Source organism: Paroedura picta, chromosome 4 (assembly GCF_049243985.1).
Source record: "Paroedura picta isolate Pp20150507F chromosome 4, Ppicta_v3.0, whole genome shotgun sequence".
In the NCBI taxonomy this organism is placed as follows: Eukaryota; Metazoa; Chordata; class Lepidosauria; order Squamata; family Gekkonidae; genus Paroedura; species Paroedura picta.
In genome coordinates, this window is record NC_135372.1 from 96,850,847 (window position 1) to 96,866,165 (window position 15,319).

Sequence of the window (15,319 nt, forward strand, 5' to 3'; positions counted from 1 at the left end):
ATTTAACACATGCCAAGAATGAAAGAACAATACTAATCTACAGCTAACCAAAGGGGGAATAATCAGAAGAAAGCTGCTTTTGTTTTAAGAAACTTTATTGCTTTTTTTCAGACTTGATGGGTTAAAATTCAGTGAAAAAAACCAAATACTTGGCATTTATTTATTTAATTAATATGACATTTATTACTAGCTTCAAAACCCATTCCTAAGAGCGAGTCTTGAAAGGGCCCCCTCGCCTGGCCCCTGGCCAGGCAGCTTAAGGTGGCCTTGGGTGACAGCTCGCAGCCAGATCAAGTGGGGCTGGTGGGGGGCTGAGCAGCTCGTTAGCAGGGCCAGGACAGAGCTCCTTAGCAGTCCTTAACGAGCAGTCAACAGGCCGGGAGTCCCTTGTCAGCAGGCCCAGCCTAGCAGACCAATAGGCCCTCCTTAGCAAGCCCTCCACCACAATCCTTTGCCAGGGTCTCTCCCCTTACCTGCTGCTGGCTCCAGGCACTGAGGCATCTGAGAGCAAAGAGGCTAGAGTTCAAGGACGGAAGGAGGGAGCTGCAGGGGCAGGGCCAATCAGGGCAAAGCTGGCTGCACCCTGATTGGCCCTATTCCAACTTGGACAGCCGGACACATCCCACCCCCTAGGCTGTTACAGAAATATATAGAGGAACAACAATGGATAAGGATTATTAGAGCCAGCTTGGTGTAGTGGTTAAGAGCAGTGGCTTCTAATCTGGTGAGCCAAGTTTGATTCCCTGCTCCTTCACATGTAGCCAGCTGGGTGTTCTTGGTGTCATCAGAGTACTATTAGAGCTGTTCTGACCGAGCAGTAATATCAGGCCTCTCTCAGCCTTACCTACCTCACAGGGTGATATTCTTCTGGTGGCTTTCTGTTGACTATACTGGTTAGTTTGGCCATTTTCAAGAATTCAGCTATTTTATCAAACCAAGATAGAAGTGGTGGTTCCAGTTCTTGGCTAGAACCAGTCTCGCCACCATCATTACATAGAAGAAAAAGTTCCTTGCTTGCAGTGGTAAATTTTCTGGACACAAACTTAGCAACATGGATTCTGATTTCAAAGGAAATTTCATATTATACATCACTTCTAATATATCATGAATTTTTATCCAGAATTTTCTTACTTTTTCATATCTCCATCACATATGAAAAATAACCTAATCATTGCATTTCCAACAACCATCATTATACCCCTTGGCTGTTGTACTCATTGCTTTAGGTGTAACCATCTGTAAAACATCTTATACCAATTTTCTCTTGAAATTTGACAGTTTTTTAGTTTAGGAATCTTTAACCCACTTATGTTCCCAATCCTCCATTGATATATTAGTCTCTATATTCTGCATCCATTTGATCATACATTTCTTAATCTGCTCAGTTTCAGTTTCATATTTCAACAACAGTTTGTAAATTTGGCCTTGAAGATGTGGTTTTCCTCAGATTCCGAAAGCGGAGATCTAACACCAACCTGCTTTGGAAATTGAGCTTTAAACCTAGAAAAAAAGGTGTTTGTATTCTAACTATTGGAATTCCACTCTTTCTTTATTTATCCATAAATGTTCTTGATTGGAACATAGTTCCATCAATTTCTTGTTTGATGTTTCAGAAATACTTCATAGTTCAAGTAATCTTTGAAGAACTTCTTGACATTTTTCCAAGCCATTTATTTCTCCATAAGGAAAGAAACTATTAACTGTATAAAATTTTGCCTTTGAACTACAGAAGTAGTAAAGAATAAAATTTTACGTACATAGAATTTCCAAGGTGACCTTCCCTGTGCAAATACTGATCAGGACAATACAGCCTTAATTTATCAGAAGACAGTGTCATTTATGTGTTAAGTGCTCTCAAGTCACTTCCAATTTATGGTGACCCTATGAATTAAAGATCTCCTAAACATCTTTCCATCAACAGCTTTGTTTAGGTCTTGCAGTCTGAAGGCCATAGCATCCTTTATTGAGTCAATCCATCCTATGCTGTCATCTTTTTTTTTTCCTGCTGCATTTAACTTTTGATAGTATTATTGACCTTTTCATTGAGACTTGTCTCTTCATGATGTGACCAAATATGATAGCCTCAGTTTAGTCATTTAATCCTTTAGGAGGAATTCAGGCTTAATTTGATCTATAACATGTTTAATTGTCTTTTTGGCAATCTGTGGTATCTGTAAAACTCTCCTCTAGCACTACTTCTAATGAATCAGTTTTCTCATTGTCCTGCTTTTATGTAGACATAGTGATGGGGACAAGCAACAATTTAAATATTTCTAACATGTTTATTTTACTATGTGATTTTTTATCATGAAGTTACTTTAAGCCACATATTCTACTTATACTGTTTTTTAATAGCCCATCTAGGTGTACAGGAAGGATTCCACTAACATTCACCGGATTTGTTGTATTTATACATTTTTCTAGAGTGTCAAAAATAAAGGCATTTATTCTGCCTAAAGGAGATTGTTTTCATACTTTCCAGCTGCTCGTCCAGTTCTCCCATGGGAGGTCAATGAAAATGCATTAATACCCAAACCTAGATGATCCCCCTCAGATTAGCTTGAAATAAAATTAAGCAGTAGTGGACTGTGACATGAAATAATTTTATCCATGGGCAATTTCCAGCTGGAACACTGACAGTAGTCGTTCTTTGGATGCAGGATGAATATTTTTATATTAGAAACAGGACGTGTTTTTTTGTACAGACATATATTTAGGTTTGCTTGCTTTACTTGACTTCTACATTATTTTTCTCCCCCAATTTTCTTGTCCATTTTCTCCTCACAACAATCCAGTGAGGTGAGCTAGAGCAGTGATTCTCAACCACTCCAGTGCCGCGACCCCAACAGCGGTGGCGTGTACACGCACACAACAGTCGGAGAGCATGGTCTACTGCTGCCCTGCCACCGCTGCCCACTGCCGCTGCCTACCGCTGCCCTGCCACTGCTTGGCAGCAACGAACCTGGGGACCCCAAAGAAGGGACCAGGTGACTCCAAATGGGGTTGCAACCCCTGGGTTGAGAACCAATAAGCTAGAGTATGTAACTGGCCTGAGATCACCCCGAAAGCTTCCATGGCAGAGTGGGGATTTGAACTGGAATCTCCTGCATCCTAGCCAGACACAATTACTATTATACCATCCTTACTCTCAAATATATATACATATCAATACATTTTATCACTACTGGTTTCAAGTATCTGATGCATCCTTATTTTGTCTAATGTTTTTACACATTAATGTTGACTCCTTGGGTATAAATGAGATACATGAATTGTTCCATCATTGACCTTAGAGGAGTTCTTTAAGGAGCCACTTACTTGACATGGAATTCATTCTCTAGAATCAGAAGGGATCTTCCATGGTTTGTACATAGTCATACTTTTCATCTTCCTTTAAAAGGAGATGCTATGACCAACAAAAGTTCTGAGAGTAAAGCATTTTGCGGTAATCTAACTGAAATCTGTTTTGCTACAATCACAAACCACCTCCTATGGCTCTGGATAATTTAATAGTCTTTTGATAAAATTGTTGAACGCCTTTACCTCTTAATCTTTCTTCTAATGCATATGCCTAGTTCATGATCCTTTCAGCTATTTGAGGTTTGAAATCTGGACCTTACACAAGTTGTGCAAAGTGTAAGCTTCAAGTAAATCAGCATGCAGACATAGGTTGGTTATCTTTGCACACCTCTCTCAGCTCCCACTGTATTCAGATAACCTGTTTAACTCTGTTGGATTGCCAAATGACCATTCAACTTTTTGCTCACTTATTCAATATGTGGTTTTGTTCTCCAGAGCAAATACAGTGTAAATATGATACTGAAATTCATATTGTGGCTTCTGCCCTCTGTTCACAGTACATGTGATCTTAATTTCATAGATTGGTCATAGATTTGGTACAGAAGGTCTTGCTTGGCAGAAAAGGGTTAGACATGTGGTTCCTTCCAGTAGACCATCTTGAGCTCCTTGGTAGCAGAGTGGGAAGAAAATGAGCCAAATAAATAATACCTAAAAATTGTGAATTTTATTTAGCAGAACTTCTTCGCTCTGGTAGCATTTTGCCTTGCTTCCTATTCCCTTTTGCCAGATAGCCAGATTGACTGTCTCATTAGAAACCTAGTGCTAAGGGAAGCAGATGACTAATTTCACTTTTCTTCAACAAGCATGGCTTTTTGTGGAGAGCCTTAAATGCATATTTGCTTTCTTGCAATCGGTGTAGTACTGTTCCCTTTGTTGTGTGGGTTGGGGTAAAACATTTTCTTTTGGGCTCCCCCCCCCTTTAAAACTGCTGCTGGGCTAGATAATATCTTGGAGCTGTGCCTTTCTCCCCCTCTGCATTCTATTAAAGACTTCTAGACTTCAGGTAATCTATTGGCTGAATCTTTCTTTTGTTGATATGAGCTATTTTTCCTTTGAGGGGATAAATCAGATAGTATCTTGCAAGGTAGCAGCTTGCTGTGCTTTTGAAGTATGTGCAGAATGTGCCTCACATTATTCATAGAATCATAGAGTAATATTGGAAGGGACCTCATGCGTCATCTAGTCCAACTCCCTGCACTATGCAGGACACACACATCCCAGTCGCTCATCTCCTGTAACCTACCACTCCTTTGCCTTCACAGAATCAGTCTCTCCGTCAGATGGCTATCTAGCCTCTGTTTTAAAATTTCCAAAGATGGAGAACCCACCACCTCCCGAGGAAGCCTGTTCCACTGAGAAACTGCTCTAACTGTCAGGAACTTCTTCCTGATGTTTAGATGGAATTTCTTTTGAATTAATTTCATCCCATTCATTCTGGTCTGTCCCTTTGGGGCAGAGAGAACAATTCTGCTCCATGCTCTATATCAGTGGTCCCCAACCCGCGGGCTGCGGCCCGGTACCGGGCCGCAGCTCCTTCTTCTCTCCCCCCCCCCCCCGAAGCTAGAAGCTCGCCAGGCCGCGAGCAAATTGGCCGCCAAAGCGGCCGATTAGCTCGCGGCCCGGCAAGCTTCTTATTTCGGGAGGGGAGGGAAGAGAAGCTTGCTGAGCCGCAAGCTAATCGGCCGCTTTAGCGGCCGATTTACTGGCGGCTCTTCAATTGGGGTGACCAAAACTGAACACAGTACTCCAAGTGAAGCCGAACCAGAGCAGAGGACCAAATTGCATACTGATTCATAGTGATATGTGATAATGTAGTCAAGAGGAAGATTTCTTTGGCAATTTAAAAGACCATTGGTTGGGTTGAAGTGGCATCGTCATTCTCCTAGCATATGGTGACTTTTTGGCATGGTGTTAAAAGGAGAGATTGTGTGCTGGTTTTCAATGATCTCATCACTCTGTTATCCCAGAGCAAAAAAGGAGTGGCCTCTGTAACACCTGTAAACTGAAACAATTAATTTGAGACACTACAATTGTATTCTGCAGAAAACTATAGAAACTACATTTTATTCACCAAAGGAAACTTTTTGCAATAGTGCATGCCAGGGAAGAATGAGTAGTTTCAGCAACAGCCCTGTTCTTATATTGATGTACAGCTATGAAAATGCAGACTAGCGCGCAGTAATGCAAATTCAGCACTTTACACATTTGGCAAGGTCAGGGTAATCTTGCTGTGTGGCTAGTTGCTTGCAATCATTCACTGTATGGTTCTGCCAAGTCTAATGTACATAGGATTGTAATAATGTACAAGTCTTGATGGCGCCCGGATTGATACAATACTGCCTAAGCAGTCTTCTGTTGCATGTTTTTTCTTCCCAGTTCATAGCTTTGTGCTCTGTGACATTTAGTTATTGGAATGCTGCAAGTATTGTAACAGTGAACAGCGCACAGTGTTCCCTTTCTGGGTGTAACCCCAGCACAACATTACAAAGAATGTTACCATATGATAATATACTAGTCAGCATGCCCTTGCTGGCCATTAGTGAACAAAACTATTTATGCAGAATATATATACATTCCACCTCTACAGTGGCCTCCTCAAAGTGGCTCAGAACTACAGAACTACTGTTCCAGATGAGTAGTGCAGCTAAATGTAGTGCTTTCCATGAAAATTTCAAAGGGGATAATCTCCAATTCATGAAAGCTAATGCTTGTATAAATATTAGTCTTTAAAGTGCCACTGGACTCCTGCTTAATCAGAACTACAATCGTAGTTTTTTTATAATCATACCCTGTCTTTTCATTCCAGTGGAGCAGGTTAATAATCAAGAGTCTTTACTTGATAAATGGGGATTTCATTCAAATGAGAATCATCCAGTGTCAGCAGTATCTGTTGAACAAGCCACACTGACTGTCATATATGTAGATTATAAATTGTTCATAGATGTAGAACATTAAGGCTTCTTGTTCTTTAATAACAAACTGCTGCTATAGAATATTAGTTTACGGACCACGTTGTTTTAAAATTTTGCTTTATGAAATTTATGGCCATTCAAACCAGATTAATTAGCGGAATAATTTTCATAACATTTTTTTCATCATTCTTGGTTAACCCCCCCCACACACACACACATCATTTTTGAGTGAAATGGAGTGTCAGCTACTTTTTGATTGTATTCTTATGATCCCATATTCAGTTGGAAGTTGAAGTCAAGGATTAATATATTGCTAAGGATCTTTGAAAATATTGCTTCAGTTATTATAACATCCAAACAAATAACTTGTATAATTGCTCTAAAATATTCTGGGAGGTTTCAGTAAATGGTCTCTTCATTTCCTCCAGTGTTAAGTTCTGTTTTTCCATAAATTCAGTTAATGTACATTTTGTCATTTCATTCTCACATCAGATTGTTTAGAAGCAGAAAGAATAGCTTTAAAACATCCCAAACACAGCACATGTTACATGTAGGTACATGGGCTGAACAGACAGTCAAGATATTGTACATTTTTCAAATAATTCTTCCTGCTGCCCTCAGCCATGCTTACCTTTCATCATCTAGAAATCTCAACTCATGCCTAATAAATTAATCCAAACTATGTCAGTTTTACAGTTGGAAAAATAAATGGCTTTAAAACCATGCTCAAGGTCATGAAGATACAGTAATTTTTACTTTAATACTATAAAGCTGTTGTCTTATTTGACTTCCTCTCATCAGATTCTATGCTGAAATCTGATCACTGCTTATGCTGGGAGGGGTGTGAGCGTTAGGGGAGGGAACAGCCAGTGAGAGCGAGAGACGCAGCAAGTGTGGAGCTTGCTGCCTTTTAGACAAAGCAGTCTGCTGCAGCTCTCTGAAAAGGATACATGCTTGTTTGGACGAAGACCACAGTCATTTGCTGCTTATGGAGTGGAAAGGAATTTGTCTGGAGCAAGCAAGGAAGCTCTGTCCAAGCAAACAAGAGTCAGCTGCTTGAATTCTGGGAATAGATGCTGTTCTTTTGCCCAGGCTTTGTCAGGAAAGGGAGGAGGAAACCTTTTGTGAGCGCTGCATCCCTGGTGCTGCAGTGTGCATTAAGAAGGTTGGCCAGCTCTCTAGCACTCATTAACTGTGACTTGCTTAACAGAGGATCTCTTTTGCAGACCAGCATAGCCGGCTCTCTAACCTTACAGCTGTTCGGATAATAGCCAGTACTTCATTGTTTAGGCTTTAAAGCAAGGAAGGGGTGGGAGCTGTTTTAAGAATGTGCAGAACTTCAAATAACCACAGGGTTGAAAAGCTGCCACCCTGGTGTCTTGTTCATCAATATTTGGCAAATGCCCTTCAAAGACTGACATGGTAGGAAGCTTGAGAAAATTCTGCGTGACTTGTGTAGTGATTTCTCTGAGGACTGAAAGAATGTGGAGTCGGAACTTTCCTTGATACATCAGATGTCTCCAGTTTTGCACAAGGAAAGTAACAACTTCCTAGACTCTCCATTTAAGCATAGATGAAAGAAGAACTATTCCATATAGCTTCTACGTGTGATCCTTGAAGAATTCATTTCTGATTCAACAGGACCTGTCTAACCCTACCTGCTGCAGAGAAAGGGGGAGGGGGTGTGTTTGTCATATTTGTTTTTTGTTTTTTCTGGAAGCAAGGAATCGGAGTGCTTTGTTCTGAGTGCTGCTTCTTATCTGAGTGAGAAATTTGGAGGTTTACTTGCCTTTAGTCGAAAGAAATGAAGGACTGGTTAATACAAATCAACAAACAACCAGCAGGAGCAGACGAATTGGGTGGACAATGAATTGACTAATGTTTTTGTTCTGCCGGGATGCTCCAGTATAGTGATTTGCTCTGGTCTAGATGTTAATGGTGTCCACCAGCCCAGTTCAGTCAACACAGGCTGTTCAGGATGTTATGCATCTGGATAGGTGGTAAAATGACAGTAGCAAGACTTCTAAGCTCAGGCTTGTTGTCACTTATGCCTCCACACCTCATAATGAAATAACAAAGAAAAACCCTTATCATGGTTTGCCTGTTTCGGGACTGTTGGGGGAAAAAAAGTATACATTTTTTATTCTTCTACTGCAGTTTGTGTGTTTTTTTTTATTTGTCTTGCATGTCTTCCTTTGGACAGCTGTTCACTAATCTGGCTGCTGCTGCTTTTCAGAACACCCATCGTGTCTGTTTGTCTCTCTCAGCTGCATGAAGATGTATTTTCTCTTAACTGCTTTGCACCTCCAGTGCTAACTGCCTTCCTTATTGGCCTTTTGTACAAGGTAATGCATCTGAAGTTGCATGGATGCAAGCATCTGCTGGGCTGTATGTATTTGTGAGCTGGCCCTCTTGTCTCTTATGCCTGTAGCTCTGCCTTGGAATGATGCCTTGGAAAGTTTGCAGTCCCCTCAGATGAAACAAGGAGCTGAACAGAATTTTTCTGAGGTTTGGGCTGCTTATGCCTGGCAAGGAACGCACTTGTGCCAAGAAATCAGTGCATGGTGGTACCTTGGCCCCAGGAATTGTTCTAAGCAGTTTGGATCCAGAGTTTAACTGGGATACCGATTAACACTCTAATCCTGTGAACAGGACAGAAGCTTATTGTCCATGATTTGTGTGCTGAAGAGGAGCTGTCTGTCAGCTAATTGTTATACTTTGGCCGTGATTTGGCTTTATAGTGATGACTATGATGTGGCAATGCCACTTCTCTTCCTCAGAGTGCCGCTGCTACCGCCTTAATGGGTTTTCTTTTTTCAAGCGTCTGCCGATTCCTCTCTCGTCAGGTTCACGGATGCTGGAGCAGAGCGTTGGGGAGTGGCTGGAGTCCATTGGCTTGCAGCAGTATGAGAGTAAACTGCTTCTCAATGGCTTTGATGATGTCCGATTCCTGGTAAGTAATCAAGCTGTCATCCACCAAAGGCTTTGGGGGGAGTTTGGTAAATTTAATCTTTAAAAAAAAACCTCAGACTCATAAAATATATGGAACACAATCTCTACTCCTGAGGATCGATCTTCACACTATTTGGTTCTCTGTTCAAGCAGCTTCTGCTGTGCCATCTAATCCAACTAAGAAAGTGAAAGGCAAGGCTGAATTCTTCTGATGATCTGGATAAGTTCAGTGGCTGCACAGGAATTCGTTTTTTTAAGTTCCATTGTCCCTGAGAATTCATTGAAGTTCCAGGCTAATGCAAAAGATGTCATGAAAGCTATTATTGAAAGTATAATTAGAGGTATATTTTGATTCTTAGGATTAGAACAAGCTGGAAAGTTGTATTGTTAGTGTTGCATAAATAAGGCAGAAAAGCCCTTGTTATTTCTGTTCCCAGTTGACTCTTTGACCATTCTCAGCTGCCTAAAATTTAGTGATCACTGTATTAGAATGATTATATTTTTAAATTGTTTCTTTGTTGGAAAAATACTTTGACTACAAATATTTGATAATTTAATTCCATTTCTTCAGAATATTGAAGCTGGATTCTATGAGCTATATGCTAACTGAAGAAAATGCCAACCATTTATCATCACTGTCATATTTTGCACCAAACAATATAATTATGTTCTTTCATCACCACTTGCTTAATGTCTAGAAACAGGACAGAATAGAACAATAGGCTCTAGTTACCCTGGTTAAAATAATGTACAAGAATAATCTCCTGGCTTTGGCTTTCATGTAACTTGGTCTCTTAAAGCTTGGCATTGTTATATGCAGTCAGTACAGTTGAACACCATTTGTCTCTTGTCATCAGTTAGTTAAATTATGCTCAGTCTTTCAGTAGTATTAGGAAGGAATAGAGGAAAATCCTTATTGAGTAGAGGTAGTTGCCTTTAAATGAGCCTCTTGTGGCGCAGAGTGGTAAGGCAGCGATATGCTGTCTGAAGCTTTCTGCCCATAAGGTTGGGAGTTCAATCCCAGCAGCCGGCTCAAGGTTGACTCAGCCTTCCATCCTTCCGAGGTCGGTAAAATGAGTACCCAGCTTGCTGGGGGGTAAACGGTAATGACTGGGGAAGGCACTGGCAAACCACCCCGTATTGAGTCTGCCATGAAAACGCTAGAGGGCGTCACCCCAAGGGTCAGACATGACTCGGTGCTTGCACAGGGGATACCTTTACCTTTACCTTTAGTTGCCTTTAAACTTCCTTGAAGAAGTTGTATAAAAAGGCTTCATCATCCTTGGTTGATAAATTATATCCACCTGTTCCATTGCACTGGAGAAGGAAAGCTGGCATCTTCAAATCCTGAACTGACCTATTCTTTTAGTCAAACTCATCTTCCTAATGGCAAATAGAAATACTTTGGGTTGCTTAGAGCAGTGGTTCCCAATGTTACTGGTATTTGACCCACAAGTCCAAATTTATTTGGTATGGTGACCCATCCAGGGATGGCCCAAGGTTTGTTTTTTTGTGCCCTAGGTGAACCTTGGCACACATTTAGTTCAGCATTCCATTTTCTACAATGGTTAACCAGATTTTTTCAGAAACCAATCAGTATATCACAATAGGTGCAGCTGCCCCACTATGAATTCCAAACAACTAGCATGTCAATGTACACAGACTTTGCACTTTCCAGCCTTTGACCACACTTTCTTTCTTTGTTATTTCCTCTAATTTCCCCTAGATTCTAAGAAACTTGGTCTAGTAACCACCAGGATGTGTTTTACTTGATCAACATGTATATGTAGTAAAGAAAAAAAATATCAACTAATGTATGACAGTGAAGATATCGCTTATAAGATTTTGGTTTCCCAAATGCATAAAAGAGCAATGGAAAGGATAGGGGCAACCACTAGGTAGGGCTGTTCCACAACCCACTTTCAGAAGCTTTGCAACCCTTTCGGGTCCCATCCCACAGACTGGGAAGCACTCAATGAGAGGATGAGAAAAAGCATGCTTTGAATAGTCTGAAGAAGGAAGAACTATATATGCCCTCTGAGCTCCATGGAGAAAATACAAGACACCTGATTTATGTGTGCAGCTTTATTTAACATACACTAAATTGGTGAAATTATCAAATGAAGGCAACAAAATTTCTCGTGCCAAAGAAAATTGAGTTTTTGTTTTTTAATAGAACACTGCTGATCAGTAGGAGCCAGTTTGGTGTAGTGGGTTAGGAACGCCAACTTCTAATCTGGCTAGCCGGGTTTGATTCCCCGCTCCTCTCCCACATGCAGCCAGCTGGGTGACATTGGGCTTGCCACAGCACTGATAAAGCTGTTCTGACCGAGCAGTAATATTAGGGCTCTCTCATCCTCACCTATCTCACAGGGCATCTGTTGTGGGGAGTGGAAAGGGAAGGCGATTGTAAACCCCTTTGGGACTCCTTCAGGTAGAGAAAAATGGCATTTAAGAACCAACTCTTCTTAAGAGAACAGCTCCATTCTGAACTGAGCAATTTAAAGAACTGCTGGGTTTTCCTGCTGGTATTTTAGTTTCACCATCTTTTTTTTATAGTTTGTCTAAAAGCATCTGTTGTATGCATATGCTAATGAACTCTGGTGGGTATAACTGCAAATGAAACTTTTTACTAAAACAACCAAAGTGGTACCTACTGTTAAGTCAATGATGCACTTTATGTGCTATTTTTAATTCTGTTTATGAAAGTCATGTATTACAGTGCTGAATCCGAGTACCAAAATGGTTTTGTTAGTGTTCCAAAGTAGCTTATTTCAATGTGTTTTTTTTAGCATAGTTTTAGAGTGTAGCCATGTTGATCTGGTCTGCAGTGAAACAGCTAATCCAGTAACATCTTGGAGGGACCAAAAAGATTTTCAGGGATACCTGGCAAAAGCAGCTTTGACTCTTGAAAGCTCATACCCTGAAAATTTTGTTGGTGTCTAAGGTACTCCTGGATTACAGTCTAGCTTTTTAATGATATATCTGAAGGAGAAAGTTATGCTTTTGATTGTTTTTAAAAAGGCATATTCTTTTACGGTGTATATACATTAGAAAAAGTAGTTCTGTATATATAATACTAATAATTGCACTATTGGTGTACATTTTGTTCCTGATACACTGAAAACCATGTACTTGTGTGGACCTGTTTGTAAGTTTTTATTGCAGAGGATTGAATTTCAGGAGATGGAAAAGCAATGTGGAAATCTTCCTTTAAATCCTTATCAGTTCCAGTTAAGATCTGTATGTGTATGTTATATATGCATATTGATGTTCCTTGTCCATAATTGGTGTATGTATGTCCAAGCAGGAGAGATTGCTACAAATATTAGAAGCAAGTTATTTACCAGCTTAAGTTCTATCAGATGGATGGACCTTCCACTGCAGATCAAGTTGCCACTTTGAACCAGCTTGAGCAGAACACTCTGGAAAGGACCTTCCTTTAACATTTTGCCAGCAAAAACTTTTGTTAAATCAAATAGTTGAGTGTGTGAAGTCACTTGATTCTCAAGAATTGGCACAAACTAAAATTTTCCCTATTAACTCTCATTGAAATATGCACTAAAAAGGAACATAGAGTAATGGACTGTACCTTTGCCAGTTAGGCTATCAAACTAATTGGTTAAGCAATAATAAAAAATTAAATTGGCCATTTTGTATTATATTATTAAATTCAGGACTGCATAAACATAATAAGTTGTAGTTTGGCCTTATTGCTCAGAAACTCTCCAGCTCCAGAAATAATTTCAGTAGAGATATTTGTAGAGGCTAACTTTTGGTTGGGATAGGTATATATCAACCATCTATAAACATAAAATCAACTTTTGCCTGCAGAGCTGATATTTTTATAGTCTAGAGATGAGCAGCGAGAGTAGAGATGATGGTAGAAGCTTGCAGGCTTAGGTTGGGGTGGACTGACGCAGGTGTGTCCCACTTGGGCTGTGGGCTGTGGGCTTTGGCCAGCCCTTACCAGCAATAGTTTGTAGTTTTTGTTGCAAACACACAGACAGACCAGCAAGGGTCCTGCAAGTCTGGAAAATGCACGAAGATCTAAATAAGGACTATTTAGATCCTGTAACTGTATATGTTGAACAAGCAACTGGCTTGAGAGACATAGCGTCTGAAGTGACTTTGCTCAAGCCTCCCCTGATAAATAAAAATCCTTATTTGCCATGAAGATCTTATGAAATAAAAGGCATAAGTGGCCCAGAATTTCAAGTGGAGTTAGCTTGGAAGTTCACATACAAAGGGTTTAAAGGAAAATAGACAGTGAGACTTTGGGGCAAACTTGGTTTTCCAGTTTTATTAGGTAACGATTTGGCTTTGCAAATAGCAAGAACTGCAGTTGCCAGAAGTAGGCCTCAGGCTTTAGAAGGGCAGTCATCACCAGCAACCAACAGACTCTGCTAGCTGAGCCCAGTGAAAGCGAGGTTTGGAAGTGGGGCTTCAAAAGAGTACAATGCCTCAGAGTCTACCCTCCAACGCAGCCATTTCTGCCAGGAGAGCTGATCTTTATAGTGTGGAGATGAGTAGTAATTCCAGGAGATCGCCAGTCCCCACCTGGAGGTTGGCTATCCCAGGATTGGAAATATTCCTTGAGGGTATAATGCCTCCGCAACCACCCAACCAGCCACATAGACTGTTTATGCACTGGAGGTTTCATGCTGGGCTACAGGCTGGAATTTTAATCATGGAAGGTTGCCCCACCTCTTCCTGCACCCACAAGGGGGAGCATTTGGCCCGGTGCGCCTCATCTGCCCCCGATTTGTGTTCCTGCACGGGAGCTGGGACAGTGAAGTTCTCAGTGCATAAATGGTCATAGTGCCCCTGGCCTATGGGTCAAGAAAACATTGCAGAGAGGAGGTAAGGCTGTCTGACAGCAAACCATATATTAGTGCCCATTGCATTACTGTACACAATGGGCTCTATATAATATTATATATTGTTATATTATATATTGTTATAATACTCCATGTAAGCATTCTGGTATAGAAATCTAATCTAAATAAATAAAATGAATAGTAACTGAAATAGACAGTCTGGCTTATGGTAGAAGGTGAACTAGAGCTCTCCTTCCTGCCAACTATAATTTTGCAAGCCTTGTTTTCAAAATACAAGTAATTTTGCCTCATACAGGATCAGATACTTCTAGCATGAAGATAGTTTTTGCCTGAGGAGGAAGCAAGATGTGCAAATGATATGTGGTATTTTATATAGTTAAGCTACTGCTTTAATCTCTTTCTGATGAATATTAAGAATGATGCTTACATAGTTGTTAATATGTTTTCTCAACTTGACCATTGGTATGATAGTCAGGAAGAAAGAATGGTTTCTCAGTCCACACACTGATACAGCAGTTATCATTCATAGTTAATTTTGATTAAGCATTTACATGTAAAATATATATGGGAAGCCATAGCAATTCACAGAGGATCAGATAGTGAGGAAGGGGTTAGTTGGACCCAGTTCCTTTCTTGTGAGAACAAGTGATTGGGGGAAACTCCTGAAAGCTCTTTCCTTCCTTCTTGTAAGAGAGGAATAAGTCTTCAAGACTTTTCCTAAAAATTAGCCATGGTAAGGTAGTGTTTTTGACTTGGGAAACATCCAAATGGTTGAGACATCTGTGGGAGGGTCAGAAGGGGATAAAGCCATCAGCTTCCCCTTCTCCAACACAAATCCCTCTCCTAATGATCAGATGGACGTGAAGGATCAACACCATGGTGACTTAACAAAAACATACACTTGAGCAGTGGTCTGGCAACTGCATTTTTGGGTTCTGGTAAAATGTTGGGGTTTTGACTTATTGAAATTGATGGAAAGATAGCTAAAAGGCAACATCATTGTTTGAAAAGACCACCTGTATAACAAACATACCCTATATACTCATGTATAAGCCTAGTTTTTCAGCACCTTTTTCACACTGAAAAAGCCCTCCTCAGCTTATATGCGGGTATATACGGTAATTGAAATAAAAGCCTGTTCCTGCCAGCCAATCATTGCTCTGGCAGCTTGTAGGACATCAATGGTTTGACTGAGGAACTCTGATCTTTTTTTCCCTTTTGTCTTCACTTCTTCTTCTTCTTAATTACTTCTTC

The 15,319-nt window shown here is 40.4% G+C and overlaps 1 protein-coding gene across 13 annotated transcripts in view; it reads left to right on the forward strand.

Annotated features, from left to right (window-relative positions):
* Nucleotides 1-15,319, forward strand: part of ANKS1A (ankyrin repeat and sterile alpha motif domain containing 1A) — a 140,784-nt gene that overhangs the window by 90,433 nt on the left and 35,032 nt on the right. For 12 of the 13 annotated variants that reach the window (XM_077334442.1, XM_077334444.1, XM_077334447.1 and 9 more), the window contains one exon: nucleotides 9,119-9,225. In XM_077334442.1, coding sequence (XP_077190557.1) covers nucleotides 9,119-9,225 — 107 coding nt within the window. Of the gene's footprint in view, nucleotides 1-8,633; nucleotides 9,226-15,319 lie in introns of those variants that run through there. The other variant, XM_077334453.1, reaches the window with a different exon arrangement.